We start from the raw sequence: 26,792 nt of genomic DNA on the forward strand, positions 1-26,792 counted from the left end.
TTATTATTATTATTTTAAAAAATTTGGGTTCTTGGGCCGGCCCGGTGGCTCAGGCGGTTAGAGCTCCATGCTCCTAACTCCGAAGGCTGCCGGTTCGATTCCCACATGGGCCAGTGGGCTCTCAACCACAAGGTTGTCAGTTCAATTCCTCGAGTCCCACAAGGGATGGTGGGCTCTGCCCCCTGCAACTAAGATTGAACACGGCACCTTGAGCTGAGCTGCCTCCCGGATGGCTCAGTTGTTGGTTGGAGCGTGGGCTCTCAACCACAAGGTTGCCGGTTTGACTCCCGCAAGGGATGGTGGGGGGTGCCCCCTGCAACTAGCAACGGCAACTGGACCTGCAGCTGAGCTGTGCCCTCCACAACTAAGACTGAAAGAACAACAATTTGCAGCCGAACAGAACCCTCCACAACTAAGATTGAAAGGACAACAATTTGACCATTGTTCCCCAATAAAGTCCTGTTCCCCTTCCCCAATAAAATCTTTAAAAAAAAAAATAAAAAAAATTGGGGTTCTTATTTCATCTCTGCTATTTTTTTTTAAATGTTTTTTTTATTTATTTATTTTTATTTATTTATTTTAGATTTTATTGGGGAAGGGGAACAGGACTTTATTGGGGAACAGTGTGCACTTTCAGGACTTTTCTCCAAGTCAAGTTGTTGTCCTTTCAATCTTAGTTGTGGAGGGTGCTGTTCAGCTTTAAGTTGTTGTTCTTTCAGTCTTAGTTGTGGAGGGCGCAGCTCAGCTCCAGGTCCAGTTGCTGTTGCTAGTTGCAGGTGGCATAGCCCACCATCCCTTGCGGGAGTCGAACCGGCAACCTTGTGGTTGAGAGGACACGCTCCAACCAACTGAGCCATCCGGGAGCTTGGCAGCTCAGCTCAAGGTGCCATGTTCAATTTTAGTTGGAGGGGGCGCTGCCCACCATCGCTTGCGGGAGTCAAGGAATTGAACTGGCAACCTTGTGGTTGAGAGCCCACTGGCCCATGTGAGAATCGAACTGGCAGCCTTCGGAGTTAGGAGCACGGAGCTCTAACCTCCTGAGCCACCGGGCCAGCCCGAAAAAGCCAAATTATGATGGTGGGAAAAGAAAGGTGTGCAGCGGGTGGATGGGCAAACTTTCCATGTCCCTCTGGATCATTCCTCTGGCATAATGGTACCTGGTCCTACTGGAATCATGTAAGCTGGGCCATGTGAACATTCTTAAAGCCACATGTACTTATGTGCTTCCTGATTAGGAATGGAATGGTATCTGTGGAACTTTCTACTTTTTTTGTGAGGGGCAAGGGGATCTCACCACAGAAAACTTGGAACAATACAGAAAACTATCGAGAAAACAACTTATAGTTTTATCACCTGAAAAGATAATCTGTTAGCATCTAACTTTGAATCGCCTCCCGTTCTTTTTTCTTAAACACACGTTAGATAAAGACACATACGAGGTGTGATCAAACAATATGAATGTTTAAATTATAAAAAATTATAGTAAAAGACACATTGCCATTAATCCTCCCCAAATACTCCCTCCCTCACTTCGAACACACTTATCACATCGTTCTTGCCACTTTCTGAAGCAGTTCTGGAAGTCCTCTTTCGTCAGTGTGTTTAATTGCACTGTCATGGCTGCCTCGATGTCCTGAATCATTTTGACTTTGGGGAAGAGCCAGAAGTCACATGGTGCCAGATCTGGTGAATAAGGTGGATGAGGATATACCATAATGTTTTCATTTGACTGAAATTGCCATACCAGAAGCGATGTGTGACACAGAGCGCTGTCATGATGGAGGATGATTTACCACATACTTTAAAACACACCTCTCAACCGTAGCTCACACCCGACTGAGTGCAATGAACAAGTTGTCACACACTGTTACTAAGGTTCAACACGCTGGTTCCCATACTGAAGGTCCCTGCCTTTCCGTTGGATAGCACTTGGCAGCAGCATTCAGCATATAAATTTTTTTTTTAAATTGGGGAATATCGGGGAACAGTGTGTTTTTCCAGGACCCATCAGCTCCATGTCAAGTCGTTGTTTTTCAATCTAGTTGTGGGGGGAGGCGGGCAGCTCAGTCCGAAGTCAAGTCATTGTTTTCAACCTAGTTGTGGAGTGTGTAGCTCAGCTCCAAGTCAGGTCATTGTTTTAAATCTACTTGTGCGGGGTGCAGCTCACTGGCCCATGTGGGAATCGAACTGGCGACCTTAGTATTATGAGAACTGCACTCCAACCACTGAGCCAACCGATGGCCCACTGGCGGCTTTTTTTGATCACAATGGAAAGGCTCTGTGTCACACATCGCGTCTGGTACGGCAATGTCTGTCAATTAAAAACATTATGGTGTGTCCTCATCCACTTTATTTACCGGATCTGGTACTGTGCAACTTTGGGCTCTTCCCCAAAGTCAAAACGACCACGAAATGTAAACGTTTTGAATAGATTCAGGACATCAAGGCAGCCATGACAGAGCAACTAAAGATACTCACGAAAGAGGACTTCCAGAACTGCTTCAGAAAGTGGCAAAAACCATGGGATAAGTGTGTTTGAAGCAAGGGAGAGTATTTTGAGGGGGATTAATGGCAATGTGGCTTTAACTGTAATAAAAGTTTTTAAATTTAAATAGTCACTGTATTTTTTTTATCACACCTTGTATGTTGTATATACAGAAAAGTACACAAGTCATAAATGCTCTACTTGATGAAAGTGAACACAACCATGTACTCAGCCTCCAGATCCTCCCTTTTAAAAAACAAATTTTGTTATATTATAAATTGTTCAGCATCTTGCTTTTTTCACTTAAAAATATGTATCAGAGATCGCCTTGTCCATCCAGCACTTCAGAGGCTGCCTCATTCTTTGTACAGATGCACAGCATGGCTGCGGCTCTGCATGGACACTGACCCTTTATGTGGCCAGTCCCCTTCGATAGACATTTCAATTGCTACCGACCTTTCGTATACAAACAATTCTATAGCAAATACCCTTATACATACTTCTCTGTGCACCTATATACGTGTATCTTTGGGATAAATCCCTAGAAGTGGAAGGCGTGGATTTTAAATTTTAACCCTTTTTGCCCTCCAAAAAGGTTACATCAATTTACACTCACACCATGAATAGGTAAGCTCCTAGGCCTCGTCCCTGTGTTGCCTTACCCAGCGTACTATAAATGTTTTTGAGCTCTGCCAGTCTGGTAAGTTAAAATATTTTATTTTGGTTTTTACTTGTGTGCTCCTTATTGTGAGTGAGGTTAGACATTTCTTCATTTGTTGACTGAACTGCTTGTTCATCCTGTTACCGATTTTTCTATTGGATTGTAATATTTTTCTGTTTTCATATATTAAGGAAATCTACCCTTTACCACCTATTTTATCTCCCATTATGTAAGTTTTCTTTATTTATAGTATTTTACACTTTGGAAAATTTCTCAACTTTGTTAAAACAATTAAAAACTGAAGTAAACTGGCAACACTATAGTGAACCACCTTATACCTCTCATTTAGATTTACCAGTTGTTAATATTTTCCCCAGATTTACTTTATCCCTCTCTCTCTAGATATATCGAGAACCATACATTACACATACACCGATACATACACAGGCAAATGTAAAACCTACATATTTTACTGAACCATTTGAGTGCTAGTTACAGACATCGGGCTACCTTACGCTAAGTAACTCCAGTGTGTATCTCCTAAGAACAAGCCGAGTCTGCTGCTGAACCACTGTGGGGACAACTCAGGAAGCCAAACATGAATTCGACATTACTATACGCAGCCCGTATCCAAACTCGCCCAATTATCCCAATGACACCCTTTAGATTTTCTAAAAGCTCCTCAAATTCAGGGTCTAATCAAGGACCACGTATTGCAGTTGTGATGTCTCCCGTGAGCTAACACCTGGATCTGTCTAGCTTTTTGTTTTATGTCGATATCTGACTTGGAAAGAATCCAGGCCAGCTGTTTTATACAATGCCTTTCCGTTTGGATTTGTCTGACTGTTTCCTCATAATGAACTCAGGTAAACCTTTTAGTAGGAATATTACTTAGTTGATGCAGTGGCCTTTTCAGTGTATCACAGCTAAAGGCAACAGATTCAGTTTGTTCATCACTAATGATGATAAATCATTGGGTCAGGATGGTATTTGCTAGGTTTTTCCATGGTAAACGTACCATTCCCTCCTTTCCCTTTATTTTTAATTAGTAATCTGTGGGGTGACATTTTTAAAATTGTGTGACTACCCTGTCGTTCTCCCAGTCTTTCATCCAGCTGTTTGGGTACCCAAGGATAATGCTGCTTGGAGCAAATATTACTGTGTGTAAAAGAGTGTGTTTCTATATCGATCATCCCTCCTGTATTAGTTGGCATTCTTTCGTAAATAAGGACTATACAGGAAAATTTTAAAGTCAGGAGTCTTTTTCTTTTTAATAGCCCTGGGATCTAAATCATACTTAGAAAGGGTATCCTAAGTCCTAATCCTTAGTCAGAGATTATTTTTTTCAAAATAAATTACCCCAACCAGCGGGCTCTCAACCACAAGGTTGCTGGTTTGACTCCTCGCTTCCAGCAAGGGGTGGTGGGCTCCGCCCCCTGCAACTAAGATTGAGCACAGCACCTTGAGCTGAGCTGCTGCTGAGCTCCCGGATGGCTCAGTTGGTTGGAGCGCGTCCTCTCAGCCACAAGGTTGCTGGTTTGACTCCTCGCTTCCAGCAAGGGATAGTGGGCAGCACCCCCTGCAACTAACAACGGCAACTAGACCTGGAGCTGAACTGCACCCTCCACAACTACAATTGAAAGGACAACAACTTGACTTGGAAAAAATCCTGGAAGTACACACTGTTCCCCAATAAAGTCCTATTCCCCTTCCCCAATAAAGTCTTAAAAAAAAAAAATTACCCCAAGTGTAAGTAGAGTACTTTCACAGTTGTTGTTTACAGTAAAAGGGTACTTTTTATTTTGTTTCCTTTGGGCTTACAGTAGTGATGTACTTTTTAACAGTGTGTTTCTCCAGGGTCCATCAGCTCCAAGTCGTTGTCCTTCAATCTAGTTGTGGACAGCGCAGCTCAGCTCCAAGTCCAGTTGCTGTTTTCAATCTTTAGTTGTAGGGGGCGCAGCCCACCACCCCATTTGGGAATTGAACCAGCAACCTTTTGTTGAGAGCTCCTGATCTAACCAACTGAGCCATCTGGCTGCCCCTGCACGTTGATTTTTGTGCTTTAACCTTTCCTATCTTGTATAACTCATTTGTCAACCATATTATTGAATAGAAACAATGATATCATTGACAAAACTGCAATTTGGCCATCTGCCTTCTAATTTTTACATCACTTATTTCTTAATTTTATTTGTTTGTATATATTATGTCCAGAACAATGATAAAGTGTAGTAATAAGTGTGGACATCTTCATTTAGTTCCTGGCTCTAAATGAAATGCTTCTAGTATTTCACCATTAAATAACACAGTGGCTTTTCATTTGAGATTTTCATATTTTGTCATGTTAAAATATATATAATTTTAAAGGTCTCTCTTTTTTTTTATTATTATTATTTTTTTATTGGGGAAGGGGAACAGGACTTTATTGGGGAACAGTGTGTACTTTCAGGACTTTTTTCCAAGTCAAATTGTTGTCTTAGTTGTGGAGGGTGCAGCTCAGCTCCAGGTCTAGTTGCCGTTGCTAGTTGCAGGGGGCGCAGCCCACCATCCCTTGTGGGACTCGAGGAATTGAACTGGCAACCTTGTGGTTGAGAGCCCACTGGCCCATGTGGGAATCGAACCGGCAGCCTTTGGAGTTAGGAGCACGGAGCTCCAACCGCCTGAGCCACCGGGCCGGCCCCCATAATATTTTTATATTTTGTTATGACAGCATTCATCTCACTGTATTTTAGGAAAGAGGTTCTTTTTAAAAAAATTAGAAGTAATCTAATACGGTAAAAAATAATTCGTCAGTTGGAATTTACTTATTTATTTAACCAGTCATTTTATTTAAGATGCTCCAATTTGGGTCATTTGGGTTGTTTCACAATTTTTTAAAAATTACAAACAACGTCACATAGTACATCACTGTGTTTAAGAAACTACTTTTAACTTTTTCTAAATTCCGATTTCCTCTGAAAAGACAGCTACTCTGAGAACTACTAGACAGAAGGTATTTGTGCTTCACTTTGTTGAAGAATATACTTCTCTCTGTACCACTCTAGACTCTGCCAGTTTTTCAGCGTTGGTCCTTGAGCTCGTTTCTGCTGAGCTTTTTGGCTCATGCTCTCAGGAGCCATGTTCCAGCTTTGCCTAAAAATAGGAGTGGGGAGGGTCTGGCTGTGGATCCTGCACACTGGGCCTGCAAGGCAGGCTCTGCCCCAAAGTGCTTGGTCTATGGAAACAAAGGAGCTCATCCTGGAAGCAGCCCTAGAGGTATGCACCCTGCTCTGCAGCCTCTCAAGTCCCAACAGTACATGAAGTTGCATGGGGAAATTTTATCCTACTCCCTAGTTAAAATTATGCTGTTGCTGGTTAAATTGTTTAAGATTCACCTATGTAATACCAGCTTGCCAGTTCATCTCACAGAATTCTCATTTCTTTGCTGAAATTTCCCTTTACTTCTTGAAGACCCTCAATTCCTCGATGCATTATCAATCAGCCCATTTCTGCCTGGTTCAATGTGTACATCTGGTTCAATATGCGCAGAAGCAGCCTGACCAAATTTCTTGAGGACAAAAACATCTGTCACTGCCCCATCAATGAATATAAAATGTAGGAAACTATCCAGAGAAGTTGGGAAATGGAAGCTCATACTTCCTGCCCCTCCCTCCTTGCCCTCAATCCCTGGCCAACTTGAGGACCCAACAGGAGCAAAGCAGGTCTGGTCCAGTCCTGGGGCAGCTGCTCAGAGGCACCATGTTTTTGACTTCAGATGTATGGGGACAATGGTGGACCACACGGTGTAAATTAATGCAGAAACTGTATCCCAAAGAATCCAGAAAGCAGAAGACTGGAATGAACAGAGTGATGAACAGGAGGACAGAACTCTTTGGTCAGTAACTACTGTTGTAGAAACAAACAGAATATTTAAGAGTCAGGAGGTAAAAAGGAATCAGATAGGCAATGTGGCAGCTCTGGAGAGAGATTCTGGAGACTGTTCCCTGACAGCCATAGAAGTGCCTGACTGCGTGTTTTCTTTCTTTTTTTTTTAGATAAAATTGTATCATTTTAAACATTAAAAACGTACAATTCAGTGGCTTCTGGTATATCCACAATGCTGTGCAACTGTCACCACTATCTAATTCCAGAAAATTTCCATCACCCCCAAAAGAAATCCTATATCTAGTAACCCTATTCCCTCTGCAACCACTAATCTACTTTCTATCTCTATAGATTTCCCTATTTTGGACATTTCGCATAAATGGAATCATATAATATGTGCCTTTTGTGTCTGACTTCCTTTACTTAGCATACGTTTTTAAGATTCATCCATGTTGTAATATGCATCAGTACTTCATTCCTTTTTAAGGCCGAATCATATTCTATCGTGTATTTTTGAATATACAACAGACATGTATTTCTGAATCCCACGGGCACAGCAGAAAGCAGGAGCTCTATTCAGTTCTTGCTAGTGGGGGTGCTCCCTGAGAACCGACGGAATGGAGCTGACAATATCTTCATGAAACCCTTCACAATTTTGAATTTTGATGACCCTGGATCAAGCTTTTTGGTTGTAAATTCATAGCAAATTCTGTGAATAACTTGGGAATACCACAATATCACTTTTAAACATCAGAAGCCAACCTAAGCATCATGTTGTACAAAAAGCCTTTATTACGAACGCCAGGGAAATACTGGCCCAGGCTCAGAAAGGAGACTGGCAGGAAGAGGCAGAAAAAGAAACACACTATTCTGAATGAGGCCGTTCTTGCCTGAGATCCTATTAAAATTACTGGGTGACTTTGGAGAATTACATGAAGTTGAAAAGAAATGCAGCTTATCCCTAGGACTGATCAGTTCAGCAATAATTCAAACTCTTGCAGGGCAGAGTGGGTTTATCCTGTTCAACAGTTCTCATGGGAAAAGGCCAATCTGCCCGGCCCCACGTATCCATTAAGCAAACCAAGGGCGTAGCCTGCATCCGTGAGGTAAGTGCTCTGTGCTTTCCAAAGGCCAACACTGAGGTACCTGACACGGTTTCTTACTAAGTCAACAGGAAGATATAAAGGCAGCAACAGTCTGTGAAGACTGATCAGCTTCGTGATCAAGTGTGACACCTGGTGGCTGACCAAGAGGGGAAATAATCACCTTCACTCTTCATAGTCAAGGAGTTCCTATCATATAAATGCAACACAAGTTAGTGAGATATCTTTTCTGACCCTCAAGTTAGCAAGTGATTTTAAAAAACAATCATAACGTGTTCGGGAGAATTCTGGAGAAGTAGAATAAAGGTGATAAACTGGTACCACCTTTCTACAGGGCAATTAGGTCTTGCTATCAAAAACCCAAAACTTAGAATTTCACACTCCCGTTAAATCATTAATTCCTGTGCTAAGATTTTCTTAATGAGGTTATCACTGATGTGTGCCAAGATTTAGCTACCAACTCGTCGGTCATGGAATTGCGTATAATAGCAAGAAATGGCAAACAATGTAAACATTAAAAAATAGAGTAATAGTTCATAAATTAGACTAAAGCCACATATTTAAACATCTTTTGCTATGTACTAGCAGGGAAAGAAATACATCATTTATTGTTCACAAGAACCACTTTATATAAATACTATTTTGGTTTATAAAGAAAGGGTTCCCCACTAAAAATATACTAAACCATGAGCAAGGCAATCTCTGAGGGAGTACAATTATGGCCGAACTTTCATTTTCTACCTGGTTTCTTCTGTGCTGAAAACAAAACAAACTAATTTAAATTTTACTTTAGGTGGAAAGTTTCACAGAGCCAGCCAGAAAGCACAGGAATTGACTGCGGTGATGTTTTAGATACGAAAGAGAAAGCACCGTGCCTCACATCCACAGAGCACAAGAGGGCCTGAGCCCTAACGCCAGTCGCTTCCCCCACTCCAGATTTCTGGCCAGCTCACTGGCCCATTTCCCACAGAGGCTGTTTCAAATCTTCACTCTTTTCAAGGTCCCTTCCCAACTCCTGCCCCCTTCACTCTCAGTAGATGAGTCCACATTCCATGTGACATAGGAAGACGACGAGAACACGTCAGAACAGAGGAACACCACCTCTTTCTGGGGTCTTCTCCTGCTCTTTCAAACACATCAACCTTTGCACACAATGATAGTAAAGTCACAAAGAGATGTTCTCACTCTGCCTTTACTTCTACATCATACCACTGTCCCAAGGTCAAGGGAAAAAAGGACTGGAAAATCCACTAGGATGCAACTAGGAGCTCAATACCAGCATTATTTCAAGTGAATCAGAAAAGTGATGGGAGGGGCGGCCAGATGGCTCAGTTGGTTAGAGCGCAAGCTCTGAACAACCGGGTTGCCGGTTCGATTCCCACATGGGCCAGTGAGCTGTGTGCCCTCCACAACTAGCTTGAAGGACGACAACTTGGAGCTGATGGAAAAAACATACTGTTCTCAAATACTCCCCAATAAAAAATAAAAAAAAAACAAAAAACAAAAAAACAAAAGCGGGCTGGCCCGGTGGCTCAGGTGGTTAGAGCTCCATGCTCCTGACTCCGAAGGCTGCCGGTTTGATTCCCACATGGGCCAGTGGGCTCTCAACCACAAGGTTGCCAGTTCAACTCCACGAGTCCTGCAAGGGATGGTGGGCTCTGCCCCCTGCAACTAAGGTTGAACACGGAACCTTGAGCAGAGCTGCCTCCTGGATGGCTCAGTTGGTTGGAGCGCGGGCTCTCAACCACAAGGTTGCCAGTTCAATTCCTCGACTCCCGCAAGGGATGGTGGGCAGCGCCCCCTGCAACTAAGAATGAACATGGCACCTTGAGCTGAGCTGCCGCTGAGCTCCCGGATGGCTCAGTTCATTGGAGCGCATCCTCTCAACCACAAGGTTGCCGGTTCGACTCCCACAAGGGATGGTGGGCTGTGCCCCCTGCAACTAACAATGGCAACTGGACCTGGAGCTGAGCTGCACCCTCCACAACTAAGACTGAAAGAACAACAACTTGAAGCTGAACAGCACCCTCCACAACTGAGATTGAAAGGACAACAACTTGACTTGGGAAAAAAAAAAAAAAAGGCCTGGAAGTACACAGTGTTCCCCAATAAAGTCCTGTTCCCAATAGAAAAAAAAAAAAAAGAAAAAAACACAATATAATTCTTTAAAAAAACGAAAAGTGATGGGAAAGAAACCAGATTGTAGGGGATTGTGGGGGGAAGAGGAGATGCCACTTCAAATTCTTTATTGAAAAGATAGGGGAATTACAAATAAATATATGTATTTATTTTAAGTGGGGATAGCAAACATAGATGATTATTTTTAATTACAGTATAATTAACATACAGTAAACTGTACATATTCAAAATGTGCAAGTTTTAAGATGTGACTAAGCCCATGAAATCACCACCACATTCAAGATAATGCATCTCCCTCCAAAGTTTCCTCCTGCCTCTTTATTTCTCCCTCCTACCACTCCTTCCCCGGGGGGCACTAAAATGAAAGTGTGAGTTTGTCTGATTCCATACAGCTACTAAATTCATCTTTTCCTTTTACGTTCACTGAACTCACTGGGTTCAGACCCTGTTCTCCCTCCTCAGAATGTGGCAATAGCATGGATCTCCAGTCATTTATCTTACACGCCCTACGGGGCCCTCCAGGATCGGAATCCTGCCTACTCCTCAAGCCTTATTTCTAGCTGTGCGCCACACAACTGAAGTACCTGCCAGGTACCAAATGTGCTATTCTCCCCAATTCCTTTCCAGTGGCTTTCCACAAGCTGTTTTCTTGGTTTGCAATAAATAATCCTAGACCATCCCCAGGGAACTCCTACTAATCCTTCTAGAATCTAGACCAGTAGTTCTCAACCAGGGGCAATTCTGCCCTTCAAGGGCAATGTCTGGAGACACTTTTAGCTGTCACATGTAGAGGGAAGGGGAAAAGTGCCACTGATATCTAGTGGGTAGAGACGAGGGCTGCTGCTAAATGTCCTATTGTGAGCAGGACGACCCCCACAACAGAGGATTATCCAGCCCAAAATGTCAATAGTGAAGAGACTGAGAAGCCCTGATCTAGATGAAAACTAAAACATCCCATTTTCTGTGAAAGCCTTCCCCAGTCTGCCCCCCACAATGAGTCTCATGCTTTGTTGTGAGGTCTAACCTAATACCCCAAATATACCTCTATGTTAACATTTATCTTACTGGGTGATTAGTTCTGATTTACTTGTCTGCTGCATTAAATAACTGCTTCAAAAGCAGAAGCCACCTTTTTCATCTGTATGTCTCCAGTGTGTAACAAGCGCTCACTCACTGTTTTCCAATTAAATTTTAAATAACTTATATTTAATAATGAATGAACAAAAGAGAGAAAGAAGCACTTATTCTCTTGGCTCTACCAGAAAAATCTCTTAGAAACAGTATCTGTTTACTGTAAAAACATTAGGAAAGACAGATGAGAAGAAAAAAACAAGTATAAAAATAATTTCTTGAATAGGCAGAGACACCGTTTAAATAACCCCACAAAGCAAATTTGAGAGCTCTGAAAGCTGGTGCTAGGATATTTGCAGTAGGCACTCCGACATGTACACTCTACTTACTTGAGAACAGCAATTTCTTGAACAGTAATGGCCCTTTTATCTTTGGTTCCCATGTAGGAGAATATGTTTGGCTTGACTCTGTTAAGACAAAACCAAAACCAACTGAAGTCACATACCATGAGGAAATCACATTTCTCATAATTTGAGATTCAAAATAAATATACTTAAAATCATAATAGAATAAGAGGAGAATAAGGAGAAACTTTATTTTAAAATGTTAATTATTATGCAAGACAAGACAGTAAATGATGCCTGAACAACTACCTTCTTAGCAGCACTCAACTTAGAATGTTTGTGACTCTAAGTGACTAACATGCTATTCAAAGACGTGGCTAGCCAGTAATGGGAACGAAATGATGTACTTCCTATCGATCATATGCAATTTATTATATTACATAACTATGAAGGTAAAGAAAAACTTATGCTAGATTTATAATGGACCACTTTGGAAATTTTTCACCTTTAATTTTTAAAAAGTTAATGATGTGAACTTCCTATAAATACATGCTGTTTTTTCTTTGTATAAAAAAGCCAAATGCTAAAACAGGGATCTGAATAGTCTGGATATGAAGATCTAAGTAAGCTAGTTTAGCAAGATGTATTTTATAAAAACGGCTCCACACTAACGGGGGAAAAAACAGGAAGGATTTCTTGAACTCCAATCCCTGACCCAGACCTCAGAGGAACTCCCTTCCCATTGGCTACCCTTTTGTCAAGAACAGTCTATTCGCCCGGGCTCAGGTACAGACCAGGCACCCCCGACTCTGTCCCAAAGAGCTAGTGGCCAGAGTAAAACACAGTGTTACCCAATAGGATACTGTGTCCTATGCGCTAAACTGTGTTCCCTCCAAATTCGTACGTTGAAGCCCTGACCCTCTTTACTTCAGGAGGTGACTGTATTTGAAGACAGGGCCTTTAAAGGGGCGATGAAGTTCAAATGAGGCTGTCTGGGTGGGCTCTCCTTCAGTCTGACTGGTGTCCTAGTCAGAGGAGGACATTCAGACACACAGAGACTCCAGGGGCACAGACCACACAGGAAAGGCCATGTGAAGGCAGAGAGAAGGCGGCCATCTGCAAGCTGAGGAGAGGCCTCCGGGAAAAAACAAAACCTACCAACACCCTGATCTTGGGACTTCTAGCCTCTAGAATTGTGAGAAAACTGGTTTGTTCTTTAAGCCACCCAGTCTGTGGTATTTTGTTATAGCAGCCACAGCAAACTAAGGCACTGTGCTCCATCTTTAAACTGAGTTAACTATATATTAGAAAGCAAATTTCCATTGCATACAGATTTTATGTGGGGCCTGCACCTGTTTCTAAAAAAAATTCTTTGACACCTGGCCCATCCTTAGGTCTCAGGTTTTCAATCTAGTCAATCTCCAAGAATTAAGAACATACAGTTTAGTAAAGCAAACCTCTGCAACCACATCAAAGTGTAGGCTTTCAGGGAAGAAAGTTAGTTTTTATGTTCAGTTGGTGGACTGCTAACTCTCTACTATAGGTGAACTATTTACTTACAGAATTTCCATCTTAAATCATGGGCAATATACAAGGCGGTTAAAAAAATTAATTCACCTATTGTTGAAGAAAACTATAATTGGGAGGCATATTTCCATCTGTTTGACTATTTTCCCGCTTCTTTTTCATTAGCATGGAAAGAGGAAAATACCAATATATGGTAATGGAAGGAGAACTGACTCTGGGTGGTGAACACACAATGTGATATATAGATGATGTATTACAGAATTGTACACCTGAAATCTATGTAACTTTACTAACAATTGTCACCCCAATAAACTTTAAAAAAAAAGAAAGAAAGAAAGAGGAAGATAAATTTCTGCATTTTATTTTTGTGTAGACACAAGACAAAGATACCAACCTTAAGTATTTGGAAAGCACATTAATAGCATCCATGGTGTCTTTGTTTTCCTTGTACAGTACAAAGTGGCAGTAACTTCCCCTAGATTTTGGCCAAGAATGTTTTCTTGGATCTTAAAAACAAACAAACAAAATTAAACATTATATACACTGTAATAAGACTTGTCTGAGCTTTTTCTTATGAAACCCTACAAGCTCATTTCTTGCTGGAGAACCTCTGAGTGAGAAATCAGATCCAGTCTGACAAGAAACACAGGTTAAGTAGTTACTGCTGTGTGCCCTACAGGTGTTAAACTGTGTGTGACTGGATACTTCATGTTCTCTCTCCAGATTTAAAATTAAAAGCCGAAATGCCGGTGGTGTGACGAATGACTAAGACTAACCAGCAATCCTCACAGAGAGGAACGCAGAGGGGTCCCCCACTCCCTGGTGGGGCTACTTGACAAGCACATGTCTGACGGGTGGGCCTGCTGGCTCTCCTGAACACATGCAGCCTGAGGGAACAGCAGTCATGCTGGACTTTGCAGCCTTGCCCCGTATCCCCAGCTGTTCACACAGATAGGATGGACGCCTTACTTGGGATAGGGATAAAACTTGTAAGGAGTTGCTTCAGTGACATGGTTAGATTTTGCAAAAGCCACTTCCATCACGAAAATTTAGTTAATCCTAGACAGTTTACAAATGTCTATGTGACAGAGAGAGCAGCTGGCATTCAAGACCTAATTGTCATTCTTGAGGAAAAGGAAACATTAAAAATTAAGCCAGGTTAAATGTTAACTTCTGAGTTACTGCTACTTTCGACTTTTTGGAAACCGATAAAGCATTTCAAGACTTTAGAGAACCTGATTTTTAAAACTGTTCTTTTAAATGAACATTTTAATTATCCTATAATCTAGAAACATATTTAAACAATATTCAGATTTAGATTTAAGCTGCCCAAAGGGCGTTCTGAAAAATCAACACTTTGGGAAAATATGTAAGTTACAACGGCACTTCCCAGAGGTTGTACATTAATATTTGTGAGTCTTTGTGACACAGCTGCAGGTGTTATTTGAATACATCTCATTCACTTGATTTCTATAACTCCATGAAAGAAAAACTGTGAAAAAATATCTCACACAATCCCTAGAAAAGAATCTTCTTTTAAAAATGTTCCTTTCTCTCTGTCCCTAAAATAATCCTTTAGCATTAACTCATGCATCCATCTTTACAGACATAAGAAACTTCTAGCGCTGAAATAGCCCTGGCTCTGTCAAGGCAATAGCACTGCTTTGTAGGTTAGCGATTTAAGCCACAATGTAAAGAACAAATTAATCAATAAACCATCTGGGAAAACTGCCCGAGCACAGATGCTTAGCAAATCGCTTTTCCTTTCTGATAAATATGAACATGACTCTTTTCCGTCTTGCACAGAAAAGTATTACATGTATTTCTTTGGGTCTTGGTGTGAATTCCTCACAACACTGTGAACAGGAATATTACTTTGGGTTTTCTTTCCAGCTCACTACAGTTAAACAAAGTTGTCTATACTTGGCACTTGTGACAAAAATCATTGGCATTTCCTTTTACCTACATGAAGCGCCAACCCCTCTTACCTGCTGCAGTTCTGACCTCTGTCCGAATGTACAGCATAAAGAGCACAAGAGAGCAGTGTTTAATTTATAATAATAGTCCAGTGCTTTCGAGGTGAACATGCAAATGATCGCATGGAAAGTTTCTACCGAGGACTTCTACAGCTCCTGGTAGAATGTGGTGGGTTAACAGCCATGTAGACATTAACAATGGAATGTCGCAGAGGCAAACAGTGAATGAGAAGAAAACGCTCCTATAGGTACAAGCTACCCTGTCTCAATCCCCTCACAATGGCGTGTCAGCTCATCCTCAACCTGTACTGTCTGTATCCACTGCATGTAGCCCAAGGTTTAAGACTGGATGCAAAATCCTTCCCCATCTAGAGATCTGTTTTCTCAACTATGGGAGGACATGTACCAAAATGCTCTTTGTGATTAACTTTTGGTGGTGAGACTGCAAGTAATTAAAACAGTTCTTGAACTAACAGATTAAATAAGTTTTAAGAGATGATTTAAGAGACTTATCCATTGAATGCAATGTCCTGACCTTGTTTGTATCATTATTTGAACAAGTCATTTGGATGTAAAAGACATTTTTGAGACAATCAGGGAAAAACTGAACATGCACTGGGTACTGGGTATTAAGACATTATTGCTGATTTTGTGATAATGGTTTCGGGCTTTAGTCCATGTCTGTTAGATTCATATTGAAGCATTAATGAGTGAAATGAAGTGCTACATAGAATTTTCTTTAAATTGCTCCAACAAGAAAAAAAAAAGTGGAAGGAATAGAAAAAACAAAAACAACAGAATGTTAATAATCTTGAAAGATAGTTGATGGGTACATAAAATGTTTACAAAACTACTAGTGATAAAAGTTGATGAAGTGTAGCTACATTTTTCCTTAACTACCCCTTCAGTACATTCACAATGAACTACAATGGCAAGAAATAAATGAAGCCACAAGACTTACAAAAATGTTATTATACCTTAAGAGAAACCATGACAACCGAGTATGAGTTTTGGCTCAGAAGCATGCATCTTTTATTAGCAAATCCAAGCACTGAGCATGCATACAATTATCTCCTCTACAAATAACAGACACAAGGATTCTTTTTCTAAGTGCACTCAGTATATAAAATAGTAAGCGTATGCACTGATGAACTAGGACTATTTTGAGTACCAGAAAATCAATGAGTCTCAACTTATTTTGGGCAGTCTGTTTAACTTTATAAAACTCCAAATCCTTAGAATGCTAAGTAGAATATATGTAGCTTTAAAATTGAAGTGAATTTAAAATAATTTTCAGATACTTTTGAGACACTCTGATTTAAATGCTAATGCAAAGAATTCTCAGGCTGAGATAATAGGAAACAACCTTCTGATGGTCTGATACAGCAGTCCCAATGTAGTAGAAATAAACCCAAATAAAAGAAACCACATTCTGGAAGATTCATGTACTACGCACAGAGACCCTCATGAATAAGGAGGGAAAAATGTTTGTAGCTCGAGAAAGATGACAGGATGGGGTGGCATGCAGAACATTCTTTCCTTCTTATTCAAGTCCATTTCCACTGCTGCACCCCTGCACACCAACCTTGCAGCTTCCTCAGGGATCCTGCTCCATCCATTCTCACTCTCCTCCAGGAATTTTCACCCTCTCTTTGCAGTGGCTCTTTCCTTTCACAGTCAAGCCTATGTCTCCTCTCCTTAACCATGTTCCTTTCCTTTCTCCTCCTCTTTATAGCTTATTTGAAAAAGCAGTCTGTATTTACTGCCTTTCATCTCAACCTACTATGTAAACTGGTTTCCAATCTTGTTCCACCGAAACTGCTCTGGCAAAGACACAAAATGATTTCTATGTTGCTAAAAACTGACAGACATGTTTCAGAGTCAGAGCTCTGTCTTGCTGTCGTATCTGTAATGCTAACCACTCTAACTATTGGAATTCCTTCTTCCTGTGGATTCCAACACACTAGTTTCTCCGCGGACGTTTCCTTTTTATCTGTCTGGCTCTTCATCTGAGTTTCTGTGGATTCTTAGTTACAGGGAAACATTCATTTCAGAAAGTATGGAGGAGCTCTGCATATCACATGGCAGAATTCTGTTTTTTCTACTTGTCTTTAAAAAGTTCTTAGAGGTATTTGTAATATAGATTATCTATCTCAAAATATTAATCAATTTATCTGATTACATATAACAATTATATGAACGTTTCAGATAAATATCATATATATGCTTTGGTAGGTATTAATAAATCAGTGTGTCCTGTCTATCAGATGGGACTAACACACAAAACAATGCCTAAGTTAAAATAGTTGGTAATTTGTTTGGCTCTATTTGAGAAAAGTTTAGGTTAAGAATATTGCAAATCTGCTAGATAATGCATGACCCACCAATAACAATTTACATTAGGGTTTGGTAGTAAACGGACACTAAAAATATTATTAACGTAAATTTGCAATGAAGTTTTAAAAGCTGATTAATTCAAATGCTAGGCAAAGGGGCCCAGGAGGACATGTTGTCATTGTCATTGGTTCTATTTGCAGGAGCATGAACAAGAGTTTCTGGATACCAGCTCTCCCTACTTTTCCAATGGTGTTTACTTTAATCCACTCTCAGCTTGCAGGTGGGGAGCTAGAGCAATAAAAAAATGAATGCAGACTCTGAAGTGCTTGTCAGGGTCCATGAGGAGGTGGGAGAGCAGAGCTCAGATGGCAGACCTGTAGTCCATCCTTGACTAAATGCTACAACACCTCAAGCACAAGAGGTTTGATCTCTATGCAAGCATCGATCCAATATGACCTGCCTTCGTGCCTCTTTTTAAAGCGAGAAATTCATATTTTACTGAAGACGTGCAAAGGGAAATGGGGAGCAGTGCCGCATGTCACACAGAGCGCGGCATCTCACTTGGAAATACTTAAAAGAGAATTTATTTGAAAAAAAGAAAGGTGGGTGTGGCATCAGTACAGAAAATGTGGATAAAGACAGAACATGAAAGATCTGGCAACACTTGCTTGAGGGGAAAGCGTAGGAAAACTGTAACGGCCACCTGTAAGTGTGCTAACTCCCTCCCTGCAGAGCGTAAAACCTGGCATCCTCTAAGAAGAAATAATGATCACTGCCAAGAAGTAACCAGTCAAAACAATACAGGTTTTGCTCCTTTCAATCTGTTCCCTCACGACCACACTTAGCAGAACAAGACCCTGCCTTTTCTTCTTGTCTTTGCAAGAGGGTGGCTGGCTACCACGGATGGCCTCTCTAGAACATCTCCCTAGCAGCCCTTCTCCACCTGGCTCCCTTGAGAGAATTAAAACTGCACCAAGGCTTCTTGCTGTAGGTAGCAAGTCACCTTCTCTCCTGGACATCAGAATAGTTACCAGTTATGTGCCAGTCTTGGGAGAATAGAAAAAATAGTCACTCAATCATTTTCCATGGGGCTCAATTCTCTTGAAGAACCCAGCTGAAGAATGGCTGTTAAGGTAATGTTTATACTGTGACTCTGACGTCACAGAAGCATACAGCACCCAAGCCATTCATTAGTCTGTGGATTGAGAAGTGATTAACTCGTACCCTCAGGTCGTTCTAAAACATATCTCTTTTCTTTTTGCTTTCCACTGAGAAGTGGCCTCCAATCTCCACCTTCTCCCTAACTGCTCAAGGTTTCTCGTTTCTATGTTACTATCCAGACTTACTGATTTCATTATCTTTTCTTAGCCACAGCTAAACCTTACTTCTGCTCCCATTTTTCCTATACTCTCTCATTTCACTAGAAGAACAGTTATAAACAATTAAGGCTTCATCCATTCACAGCATTAACCTAAGAGAATACTGACAAAGCATTACTGATTTGAAGAGCCTTTTGTTATACATTCTTGTTTTGCTCTAATATATGTGGAAATAACTCTTCATTAACAGGGGCCATCACTGGTAGGGGAGAAGGGAGAAGAAATAACTTTTCCCAACTGTCATTTCATTAAAATTTTATCTGCTAATTTGACAGGTAAAAGAAGAAAAATTAATATTCTTTAAGGTTATATGCAAATAGAAATTTTCATGGCTGTAGAAAACGTATCAGAACATAAATATCAAAGAGATTCACCGACAACACACTCATTTCAAATGAATGATACACAAACAAAGACAGGCTTGGACAAAAGGGTGTTTTTCTATATAGTCCATGTTTTTTATGTGTGAGTGAAGAAGATATTTACAGTTGGAAAGCAGCAGCTCTTTCAATTTCGGGACTTTGCAGAAAACATGCTGCTGGGACAGGTGACGAGCGTTTTCTGTTCACCTGAAAGCTTTCTCTCTGCCATTAAGAAGAAAGACTGAGCAATACTCTAGCATTTTCTTCTTGAATTGCCACTTAGCCCACTCTGCTCTTCAGGGGACATATCAAATTCCTAAGGCGCTGTCTCAGGCACCAGTATAATTACAGTTAATCTTTACTCACACAAGACCTGATGCCCCCTCTCAGGCAGTCTATAGGATTGCTCTGGCATCTGAAATATTATTCACCTTCTTTGAAGGACATATGATCAATATCCTTCTCTGAACAATAGCAAAGTAGCCCTTGAATATGAACAGGCAAGGAGAAGGAGTAGTGGGACCTGTTTCTCACGACCTCCCAACCGAGAAATAAATGCCAGGTCACTCACACACTTACTTGCCAGAGCCTTTTGTCCAGCAGCATGGTAGGCTACAATATATTTCTTTCCTTCTCTGTCCTCTGTTTTTGTCTCTAATCCTGGATATAGAGATTTAATCGCTTGATGGATGACGGTTCTTTTCTCTTTGGTGTCCTCAGCAACCTATTGAAAACATAGATAATGTACTACTAATTTAACAAACATTAAACAGGGAAATCATACTAATGAATGAGTAAAAACACTACTCATCTTATTAACTATGTGAAATAACACAAGCAGATGGGTACGATTTTAGAAATCTTTCAGAGCTTCACAATGCGCAAACCCTAAGACTTGCCTGTTTGCAGGGTATGTCTATCGGCCAGGCCCAGGCCCAGGCCCAGGCCCAGGAACTTCACAACGCCCCCCTCTCGGGGATGCTGCTGGACTAATACTTCAGGGCTCACAGAAGGAAATGCAGGCAGTCTGGGTCTTTGAGACATCGGAAACTCAACTCCCTCGAGTAGTCCAATCTCCAACTACCTCTTGATGAATTCTATTCTATACTAAAATATTTTATAATGATGTTCTAGCACATCTGTTCACAATTTAAAAAAACTAACATCAAGAAAATGTAAACTTACTAATTACATGACTGTTTTTCAATTTTTGAATGTGTCTCACACTAAGAAATCATTTCATATCCGGATTCAATAGCCAGAAATACATATGTGTTGTATATATGTATATATGTGTACACACACACACACACACACACACACACACACACACACACACATATCTTACTAAAAATCCAAAAAAATTTACAAAAGAATACTTACCCTTACTATGTGCAATGTACTGTTATTTTCTATTTTATTTTACTACATTAAAACATGTTGCTTAAAATCCACTAAATTGATTTCATAACCTATTAATGGACTGCAACCTAAAAAACAGAGATATACTGCAACCACTACTAGCTAAACTTAATATTTTAGCAAAAGGAAAAACGTAAAAGAAAACAAACTACGTCACAATTATAGACAAGTGACATTTTCATATAAAAAGTGAGTCTAGATCTAGAATTTACTGAAAGCACTGAGCTGGAATCATGGTTTGTACACTGTATGGGTGAATACTTATTTGGATCTCAAAAATTCAAAAAGTCTGTCCTCATTTTACAGATGAGGACACTTGTCCATGGTTTACGCCCTTTAAAGGTAAACATTTTCAGTACATGGCATAACTATAGTTTGCAAGATGATAATAAATCTTGCCACCTAGGTAGAAAAATGAGTATTATGGGGCTGAAACATACCACTGCATTGTACAAGCAAGGGAAACCTGGTCCATCCTTCTGGACTACTCTCAAAACCAATTCTTAGGAATTTTCTCCTTGACATTGCTGAAGATTTTGTCTATGAGGAAATTCAGTAATTGGAGATCCCTAAAGTTGTTGTGGTATTACATACTTTGGGGAAGTTTTGGTGGGGGAAACAGAAGGAGAGGAGAATTGGAGGCAGATTATTTCTGAAAAGTTAAATTGTTACTTTAACAGGGGTGATGGAACGGGGAATTTCCGATACCCCCCAAATCCAGTAGGTTGTTAAAATATGCTACAAAATGAATTTAACATAAAATTCTACAAATCTCCCACAACAGTCTCAAAATCTTGTAACACATCACCTTGCACAGATATCGCCCAGAGCTGCTCTGTCCCATGCAGTAGCCACTGGCCACATGGGCAACTGAGCACTTGCGATGTGGCTCGTCTAAACTGAGATGTGCTACCAGTTTAACAAAGGATTTAAGGACTTAGTAGCAAAAATAGAATGTAGAACATCTCCTAAGTAATTTTTAAAATACTGATTACATACTGAAATATTTTGAATGGATTAGAATAAAGAAAATATATTAAAATTAGTTTCACTTGTTTCTTTTTACTTTCAAATTTTTAGAAGATTTAAAATTAGAAACATGGCTCACATTATAATTCCACTGGACAGCATTAATGGAGAATAAAATTTTCATAACAAAAAGCTGTAGAAAAGGCACTTATGATTCTATTTAGTAGTGAGTTCGCCTTTCCTTGACTAGAAGTAGACTTAGGTTGAGCAAAGAAACATTCCCTTACTTCCTTCCCCCCATTCCTTTCCCTCCCAGAGCCCCATTGGAGACCAAGAGGCTGTGAGAGTTGGAGCCAGGGCCAGGGCCTGCCATCAGGGCCACACGTCTGACAGTCAGGCTGCGGAGCCCTTTTCCAGGACACATTGTATGATACAACGGTCACCATGAGGTTCACACAACAAATTTCTTTGTTGATTTGTGGTCATAGGAAACATTTTAAAAATAAAAACATAACTTTTTTTGGCCACAGTTTATCTGGATACTGGTTATCTGTCACTTATAAAAACATTTATTAGTGTAATGGCATTTTAGATCAAATAGGACATCACCCTTTCATTAACTGCTGTAATTTTCCCAATAGACACTTATGAACATCCACCCAAAAAGAAGCAATCAAAATGCTATACTAAAACCTTTTCATGTATTTTCGTACTATTTACCTCAATGGCAACACTGGTTTCCTTATTTTTAAAAAGCTGGAGCTCTTCTAAACGCTGCTTTTCTTCATCTGTCAAAACTGTAAATACATCTTCTGAAGGATCCTTTAAAATAATAAGAACTCCCAGTGAATCACACACAGAATTCAAGGCTATTAAACCTCTATATTTCTATGATCTCTAGGAAATGTGATTTTTATACAGAAGGTGACTTTTGCTGGAGTGTTGGCTCCTACCTCGTCATCCACTGGGACGGACAAGTCATCCAAATGGCTGATCCGTCCATCTTTTCCTATTTCATGAACAACGAAGTCAGAGTATCTGATGAAAAGAAAACACAAACTTTCAGAGCATTACCATTTTGTTTCCTGCATTTTAGGAAAAACTTTATCAATAGTAAGCCTTACTATTGTGCAAAACAAAGGATTCTTAAAAAAAGTTTCAGTGCAAAGTCTTTAGAGTTATTGTTTCTTGTTTCTCAATGAATTCTGAGCCACACCCTGGCTTTGTATCAGAATGTATGTAAAATGTCTTCCGAGACTAACACCCCACTTACACCAATGGATAGATCATCCAGTCGGAAAGTCAACAAGGAAACACTAGCCTTAAAAGATATATTGGGGGCCGGCCCGGTGGCTCAGGCAGTTAGAGCTCCATGCTCCTAACTCCGAAGGCTGCCGGTTCGATTCCCACATGGGCCAGTGGGCTCTCAACCACAAGGTTGCCAGTTCGATTCCTCAACTCCCACAGGGATGGTGGGCAGAGCCCCCTGCAACTATGATTGAACACGGCATCTTGAGCTGAGCTGCCGCTGAGCTCCCGGATGGGTCAGTTGGTTGGAGCATGCCCTCTCAACCACAAGGTTGCCTGTTCGACTACCGCAAGGGATGGTGGGCTGTGCCCCCTGCAACTAGAAAACAGCAAATGGACCTGGAGCTGAGCTGCACCCTCCACAACTAAGACTGAAAGGACAACAACTTGAAGCTGAACGGCACCCTCCACAACTAAGATTGAAAGGACAACAACTTGACTTGGAAGAACATTCTGGAAGTACACACTGTTTCCCAATAAAGTCCTGTTCCCCTTCCCCAATTAAAAAAAAAAGAAAAGACACACGGGACCAGATGGACTTAATATTTACAGAACTTTTCATCCCCAAACCAGAATATACATTCTTCTCAAGTGCACAGGAAATATACTCAAGGACAGACCATATGTTGGGACACCAAAACCTCAATAAATTAAAGAAGACTAAAATCATGTCAAACATCTTTTCTGACCACAGCTGTATAGAAATCAATTACAAGAAGAAAGCTGGAAAAAATAACAACTATATGGAGATTAAATAAATAATATGCTACCAAATAACTATTGGGCCAATGAAGACATAAAAGAAGAAATCAAAATATACATAGAGACAAATGAAAAATGACATTCCAAAAATCTTTGTGATGCATCAAAAGTGGTATTAAGAGAAAAGTTTATAGCAGTACAGGCCTATCTCAAGAAACAAGAAAAATCTCGAATAAACACCTAACATTATACTTGAATGAACTAGAAAAAGAAGAACAAGTAAACCCCAAAGTCAGAAGGAAGGAAATAATAAAAATTAGAATGGAAATAAATGAAATGGAGACTAAAAAGACAATAGAAAAAGACCAATGCAATGGAGAGCTGGTTCTTGGAAAAGATAAACAAAACTGACCAATCTTTAGCTAGATTCACTAAGTAAAAAAGAGAAGACTCAAGTAAATAAAATCAGAAATGCACGTGGAAAAATTACAAGGAATGCCACAGAACTACAAAGGATCATACAAGAATACATAAAAGGCTATGTGCCACCAATTTGGACAACCTAGAAGAAATGGACAAATTCTTAGAATCATACAACCTTCTTAGACTGAATCATGAAGAAACAGAAAACCTGAATAAACTGATCACTAGTAAGGAAACCGAATCAGCAATCAAAACCCTCCGATTAAACAAAAGTCCAGAACCAGATAGCTTTACTAGTGATCTCAACCAAATGATCACAAGAGGAGGGAATACTTCCTAACTCATTTTATAAGCCCAGCATTACCCTGATACCAAACCCAGGCAAGAACACACACACAAAAGAAAACTACAGGCCAGTATCTCTGATGACCATATAGATGTAAAAATCCTCAACAAAATACTAGCAAGTCAAATACTATACATCAAAAGGATCATACATCACAAAGAAATAGGATTTATTCTGATGCAAGGATGGTCCAACATCTGCAAATCAATAAAGATGATATACCACATTAACAAAATGAAGGATAAAAATCAGGTGATCATCTCAGATACAGAAAAAGCGTTTGGCAAGATACAACATCCATTTATGAAAAAAAGTCTCAATAAAATGGATATAGAAGGAAAGTACCTCAACATAATAAAGGCCATCTATGACAAACCCACAGGTACCATCATATGCAACAGTGAAAAACTGAAAGCTTTTCCTCTAAAATCAGGAACAAGACAAGGATGTTCACTCTTGCCACTTTTATTCAGTGTAGTACTGGAAGTCCTAGCCGAGCAATTAGGCACGAAAAAGAAATAAAACGCATCTGAATTGGAAAGGAAGAAATAAAACTGTCACTATTTGCGGATGACATATTTTATATATAGAAAACCCTAAAGACTTCACCAAAAACTGTTAGAAATAATAAACAAATACAGTACGTATTTGTTTACAAAGTCAATATACAAAAATATGTTGTGCTTCTATACACTAACAACAAACTACCAGAAAGAGAAATGAAGAAAACAACCCCATTTACAAAATAAAGAAAGACTAAAATACCTAGGAATAAACTTAACAAGGGAGGTCAAAGAAGGAGGTGAAAGACTTGTACACTGAAAACTGTAAGACACTGTTGAAGAAATTGAAGAAGAAACAAAGAAATAGAAAGATACCCTGTGCTCATGGATTGGAAGAATTAACATTGTTAAAATGTCCATATTACCTAAAGCAATCTATAGATTCAGTGAAATCCCCATCAAAATCCCAATGGCATTTTTTTCACAGAAATACAACAAAAAAAACCCTTAAAATTTATGTGGAACCACAAAAACCCTGACTAGCCAAAGCAATCCTGAGGAAAAAAAACAAAGCCAGAGGTTATCAGACTCTCTGATTCAAACATACTACAACGCCACCGTAATCATAATAGTATGGTATTGGCAGACACAAGACCAAAAACAGACACAAGACCAACGGAACAGAATTGAGAACCCAGAAATAAACCCACACTTATATAGGCAACTAACTTATCACAAATGAGCCAAGAATATACAATGGCGAAAGGAATGTCTCTTTAATAAATGGTGCTGGGAAAACTGGACAGCCATATGCAAGAGATTAAACTAGACCACTATCTTATACCACACAAAAAATTAACTAGAAATGGATTAAAGTCTGGAATATAAAACCTAAACCAATAAAATACATAGAAGAAAACACAGGCACTAAGCTTCTGGACATTGGCCTCAGTGGTGTTTTTGTGAATTTGACTCCAAAGGCAAGGGAAACAAAACTGAAAGTAAACAAATGGGACATGAAACTAAAAGGCTTCTGCACAGCAAAGGAAACCATCAACAAAGCAAAAAGGCAACCATCAAAATGGAAGGAGATATCTACAAATGATATTTTCAATAAGGGGTTAATATCCAAAATATATAAAGAACTCATATAACTCAATAACAAAAAAATCAAACAACCTGATTAAAAAATGGGCAGAGGATCTGAATAGACATTTTTCCAAGGAAGACATACATATGGCCAATAGGCATATGAAAAGATGTTCAATTTCACTATTAGGGAAATGCAAATCAAACCCATAATGAGATAAATCATCTCACACCTGTTAGAATGGCTATTATCACAAAGACAAGAAATGCGGGTGGCGGTTAGCTCAGTTGGTTAGAGTGTGGTGCTGATAGCACCAATGTTGCCGGTTCGATCCTCGCATGGGTCACTGTGAGCTGCATCCTCAATAAAAAATAAAAAACATAAAATTAAAAAAGAAAAAAAAGGAAATAACAAGTGCTGGCGACGATGTGGAGAAAAGGAAACCCTATCACGTTTCCCTGAAAATAAGGCCTAGCAGGACAATCAGCTCGAATGCATCTTTTGGAGCCAAAATTAATATAAGACCCGGTTTTATACTATATTATAGTATATAAGACCCAGTCTTATATTATATTACAGTATATAAGACCCGGTCTTTTATTATATTATAGTATATAAGACCCGGTCTTATATTATAGTATATATATTATATATATGAGACCAGGTCTTATATTATAGTAAAATAAGACCGAGTTTTATATTAATTTTTGCTCCAAAAGACGCCGTAGAGCTGATGGTCCAGTTAGGTCTTATTTTCAGGGAAACACGGTAGCACACTGTT

General features: G+C 39.9%; 1 protein-coding gene across 3 annotated transcripts in view; it reads right to left on the reverse strand.

Annotated features, from left to right (window-relative positions):
* Positions 1-26,792, reverse strand: part of PUS7 (pseudouridine synthase 7) — a 51,346-nt gene that overhangs the window by 14,483 nt on the left and 10,071 nt on the right. For 2 of the 3 annotated variants that reach the window (XM_019745387.3, XM_074340599.2), the window contains 6 exons: positions 22,593-22,677; positions 22,360-22,461; positions 19,828-19,972; positions 15,183-15,200; positions 13,589-13,700; positions 11,713-11,790 (listed from right to left, as the gene is read on the reverse strand). In XM_019745387.3, coding sequence (XP_019600946.1) covers positions 11,713-11,790; positions 13,589-13,700; positions 15,183-15,200; positions 19,828-19,972; positions 22,360-22,461; positions 22,593-22,677 — 540 coding nt within the window. The remainder of the gene's footprint in view (positions 1-11,712; positions 11,791-13,588; positions 13,701-15,182; positions 15,201-19,827; positions 19,973-22,359; positions 22,462-22,592; positions 22,678-26,792) is intronic. The other variant, XM_019745388.3, reaches the window with a different exon arrangement.

This window comes from Rhinolophus sinicus, chromosome 4 (assembly GCF_057876585.1).
Source record: "Rhinolophus sinicus isolate RSI-liver-muscle chromosome 4, RSI-T2T, whole genome shotgun sequence".
Lineage (NCBI taxonomy): Eukaryota > Metazoa > Chordata > Mammalia > Chiroptera > Rhinolophidae > Rhinolophus > Rhinolophus sinicus.